The sequence below is a fragment of the Austrofundulus limnaeus genome, unplaced genomic scaffold (genome assembly GCF_001266775.1).
Source record: "Austrofundulus limnaeus strain Quisiro unplaced genomic scaffold, Austrofundulus_limnaeus-1.0 Scaffold35, whole genome shotgun sequence".
Classification (NCBI taxonomy): Eukaryota; Metazoa; Chordata; class Actinopteri; order Cyprinodontiformes; family Rivulidae; genus Austrofundulus; species Austrofundulus limnaeus.
Window position 1 is genome coordinate 2,654,221 of NW_013952437.1, and position 5,295 is coordinate 2,659,515.

General features: G+C 37.8%; 1 protein-coding gene across 5 annotated transcripts in view; it reads right to left on the reverse strand.

Moving 5' to 3' along the window:
• Positions 1–5,295, reverse strand: part of cacna2d2a (calcium channel, voltage-dependent, alpha 2/delta subunit 2a) — a gene marked incomplete at its 3' end in the record, with an annotated part of 182,855 nt that overhangs the window by 126,754 nt on the left and 50,806 nt on the right. For all 5 annotated transcript variants that reach the window (XM_014006325.1, XM_014006323.1, XM_014006322.1 and 2 more), the window contains 1 exon segment: positions 2,833–2,949. In XM_014006325.1, the coding sequence (XP_013861779.1) occupies positions 2,833–2,949 (117 nt within the window).

Consider the following 5,295-nt stretch of genomic DNA (forward strand, 5'->3'; position numbering starts at 1 on the left):
TAATTCTGTTCAAAGCAAATCTTGAAGACGTTACAAGACATGCTAAGTCTTGTAACGTCTTCAAGATTTGCTTTGAACAGAATTACCCTAAAAGTGATGGGTGTCTCTAGGGGCAAATAACAGTTATGGCTTATTGCCCATTTGTGAGACACCCATCACTTTTAGGGTAATTCTGTTCAAAGCAAATCTTGAAGACGTTACAAGACTTATGGTGCGTTCACACCGAAAATAGTCCTGAAAGCGAGCTGTGAGCCTCTCCCGCAGCTCCTGGGTGATGAAACTCAGAATGTCTCTGAATTATCTGGTGAATTAATTATGAATTAATTATCTGATGAACGTGACATGCTCTTGCTCTCTGTAAATAAAGCAAAGCCACTTCCTCGTCTGACATTAAACAGAGCCCRACAGAGGAGGGAGGGGCGGGGAGGCTGTTGCCATGTGAGCGCTTCAAGAGCTGACCTGCGTCTGACCTCAAATCAAGCGTCCAACTTGAAGCATTGGATGCGATTTTGAAGCTGAAATCGCGTTCGGTGTGAACGCAGCATAAGTGTGATGGTGTGAGTCTGCATTATAAATTAGCTAGTTTTTTTTAATGCAGTTCTTCACTATCAGAATCTCTTATTTCACTGAAGCTTTGTAAAATTAAAAATTAATTGTTTATAATTTTCTCTTTTCCTTTCATGCCACACATTTCCTGCCTTGGTATCCCCACCCTACCTTTTGAAGTTTTTTTCTTCTAAGGGGTTAGAGGTTTCCTGCTGAGAGAGTGAAATAAATTTTTAACTAATCACAGGGTCTGTCTGCGCAGAACAACGGTGATAATTAAATACCAAAATACAGGCCGCTGAAATGATAACCTTTTCACGTGCYGCAAAGACAGAAGTTACTTCTTAAATCTTACAAGGAGAGATAAAAAAGGCATAACGCTGGAAAAAAATGAATATTGTTTTAGTTATTGTCAGATTATAATTAGATTCTATTGTATTACAGCAACAAAGAGAAATCGTGTTGCTTTCTATAAGAGTTTAAACTAAAAGAAAGAACCAATACTATTCAGCAGAAATGTTTACCACCTGGCTTGAAATTAAGTCATGATGCTTGACTTTTCAATAAAGACCTCCCTTAAAAAAGATAGGAGTTTATAACTTAACTAGATCAGACCAGTGACATCATTAGGAGTAATAACATCCACAGCTGCAGTTATTTTTCTCATAAAATGACAAATCTAAAAATGATATTGGCAGAGAAATCTGGGAACAGGTTCTAAACATAAAGATGTTATGCAGCAAAAAACCCACAGAATTTACTGTAACTGATGCAAAATACTTCATGGAAGAGTGAAATAGGGGTAGAAAGAATATTGCATTGTTTCATCATTAGAGAAAAACCATCATAGGATTAAAGGGATAGTTTGTCATTTTTAAAGTGAGTTTCTGTGAAAAGAGTATGAACAGTTAATATGTTACCTGTTGTAGATGGCTCTTTAAAATAACCTTAGTTTGGAGRAATATTTTAATTCTGACTGGTTTGATGAGTTTAAAGGCTAGTCTGAGTGGGGCCAAGGTCAAAAAGGATTGCTGTCATCTTAAAATAAGTACACAGTTCCTTACAAAGAATTACATGATTATTTACAAGAGTAAAWACACTTGGAACAAAAAGTAAGGAAAATTGTGTTTAGTAGATTTCTTTGTTGTAACTGAAGAAATTTATAGTTGTTAGAGGTTAGTACTGATTTTAAAAGCACAACACTATATTTTTAGGTTTTCCTTTTTATAATGTTGACAATGTTTAATCTATTATGTTTTGATTGATATAGATTAGTTACATGTCCGAATTATAACAACACAGAATTAAAAAGTTATGATAACAGTAGATGAGGTTTTTGTCTGAATGCCTGTGATTCAGCCGTAGGTCAGTAGGGGGCGAACGCAGGCATTGAAGAACCATGTATAAATTGATGAACTTCCTGGTTTTTCGCCAGTGTGGTTTCCTGTCAGCTCCGGTGGCAATAAAGCTCACTCAGTTCCAGAATTCTGGTGTTGTATGGTTTGATTCCTACTACAAATCATTTTATTGAACAATGGTGTTTTAATATCGATTTCAGTTTATTGAATACGTATTTATCTTACATAACGATGCTTCTTGGTAATAAATCTTATACCGGGCACCTGACTGGCAGCCCCTGGGGGTACCAGAGGTGTCAATAGCAACAGCAAAATAATCTGTTTGCCAGAGAACATTTGACACATTCTCAGCTCTACTGCTCATCCAACAAATGCTTGTTCCTTACAAATGTGGCACCAAGGGAAATTAACAGGCTTTTCAACAATATAAGATTTATTCCCAAAAAGCATTGTTACAACAAATAAATATTCTACCAAACACAAATTTCATTAAATTGTGTGGTAAATTCAGTAGCAGCAGCAGCAGGTAGCTGTAGCACCTTTGGTGTGGAGCACATGGCACATACGATTCTCCCTCTGGGATGATGATGGTGTGTAATTCCAATTGTTGGTGGTGTAGAGTTGGACAAAACTATGTTTGCATGAAATCCTATAAAATGTTTGATACCTGCAATGTTTTAAGATGCCAACGAGCCACATTTTGCACAAAACCCCACTTCAAAAGATCTGCACCTCTATCATCAGAGTGGCCCCTCTTCATAGTCCACATTTGCATTCACAGACTATGACTTAGACAAAAACAGTGCATGTAAAAAGCAACTGTACTTTGGAGAAAATTCACTCAATTCATCATGTGTTTGTGCCTGTGGTCAGTGGGGCGCAGCGCGTGTTTGCAGACAGGGGTTACTCTGTGCAGGGTATCGCTTACCTCCAGGGCTTTACTCTTGCTGTTCAGCAGCTTGGAGATGTCCCGTGCCACTCTCTCGACCAAGTCCTTGGGGTTGTTTCTCTTGATCTCAAACTGGCTCTTCTTCTCATTATAAATCTGCAGACGGAGCACACAGACAAGCAAAAGGTCACGCAACTGTGGCCATTAGTTTAATTAAAAAGATCGCAGATGAGCCGCTCGCTTATTCTCGAGGTAGAACGGAGGATGGTAAACATTTACTGTAGAGTAGGTGGTCTGCAGATTGTCATTATACCCACAAGCCTCTTGCACTGTAGAGGAATTAAACACAGAACAGAGCCTTAATGGCAAAGCACTTAGCTAGCCAGATGTAGTCTAGCAGCCAGGATCAAATTAAATCAATGAAAACTCCAGCAGATTCTCACTGCAGGGTGAATACCTTTTATTTTAGTTCCAAAGGAGTTCAAATTTGAGAAGATAAAAACAATGTTAAATAGCTTGGATGTCTGCATTTTTCCTGCGTTGGGTTGCTGAAGATTAACCCATGAAGCTACAGAAAGAATGTTCACATTTATAATCACAAAGTGAATGTCAACTAAAAACATAGTCAGTGCTGAAAACCACATGAAACGAGACAGCATGTAGGAGACCCTAGAACTCAGATGTTTGTGAACGAGGAACTTATCGGAGGTAGAATGGCTGATAATCGGACCACTTATGGTAAAAAAGGTTTCGGGAGTTTATGCTGTCCTGTAAGAAATGCAACAGCTGAGTCAGCAACCAGAACTGTTCCTGCAGTCTGCGACAGGGGAAAGCATGAGGGACAACAACAGATCCTGCAACCCTGACACAACACCACCTGCTTCCATATAAAACCATTTTATATGGCTCTCCTGAAAAAAAAGGCAGCCTTTTTGACTGCCCATTATAATGCAGTTAAGACCTACTTCAGGATAAAGTGCTGCAGTTCCAGCATGTTTTAACAGTACAATGGTACCAAGTGCCTTACTGGCACTATGAAGATAATTACCTAAACTCTTCATATACGAGGATATAATGGCATCTGCTTTAGAAAAGAAGAGTGACTATAAGTAAAAGGCGGACGTTAGGCATGCCTAGACGCCTGTGGATTAAAAATGAAAAGCGAAGCCAACACATGCAGGTACAGCAGAGTGGTTGTGAATCGCCATTGGGGGGATATTGATCAGGTATGTAAATATACAGAAAATGCCAAGCAATTTTTTAAATAAGACCTCAGAAATGTTGCCTCTGAAATGCCAATTCTTACAGAAGTGACGCCACTCCAGCTCCGAGCTCTGAATCCTTCATGTATTTGTCTCTAAATCTGTAGTTTATTGCTTTTATTTCACAGCTGAACTTGAAAATGTTCATTTATCTTACTAATGAGGATTATTCTCACAAACACTTTGATCACATTCAATGACAAGATTTTAAGTAAAGTGACAAAGACTTGTTCTATATACTGCTAAAATACACAACAATCCCTATTGCCCCATTTTCTTTGCCAGCTACAGTTCATAAACCATTTTGAAATGTTTTTTTCCTCTAAATCCATCCTTGTTTCTTTTGAAACAAGAGCCAGCAGAACCATCTTTTGACTGAATAGTCGAAATGGCCCAAAAACGAACCCTCCTTGTGTCATTCTAATCCAAAATCTGAATCAAACGAGGCTGATATGCAATTGTATCCAAACTACAAAGCACATCTGCATGTCAACTGCTTAAGTGAGTCATGCAGTCCACCCCACAAAAAGCTGCTACATTTGTTGTCTTTTTCTTATGCAGATTGTTTTATGTGTCTTTCATCAGTTTTTCTTTCAATATATGATGTTACAACATATACCAGATGAGATGAGCGGCACTTATCTTCATCCTGATCTAAGGTTTTATTCACTTAAAACCTTTCCTAACTACAGCATATTCAGTGTTTCCCCTACCATTAAACAGGTGGGGCAGAGGAGGAGGAAGAGGAGGAGGGGAGTCTTTTAAAGATGTCTACATTTGACTTTTATTTTTTTATAAAATCACAGAGTTCTCTGAGTCAGCTTCAGATGTTTGTAGTTAATCATACCTTCTAAATTTAACCAGGTGTTTCAATGCCTTTAAATTACACAATAAAATTTTTTTTTCTGTGCAGAGAACTTCCTCTGCTATAATTTATTTTAAATAAATATATCAAAGCTCCCCAGTTGAAAACACTAAAATGATAGAAAAGATGTTTAAAAACTTCTTTCCTCATAAAGTCTTCAGTCCTAAGAACACTAAACTGTAACTTTTAAGTAAGTTACGTACACAGTTTACTCCTATTTTAATAATAATGTTTGACCTGTAAGCAGAAAGCTTATGGATGTTGGATGTAGATTTTTTATCTCTATTTCAAAGAAGAGGATGAGGAGAACGAGGAAGTTCTCCTCAAGCAGCTCCTAAAACATGTCAACCTGCTGACTGAGAACATTTGTATATA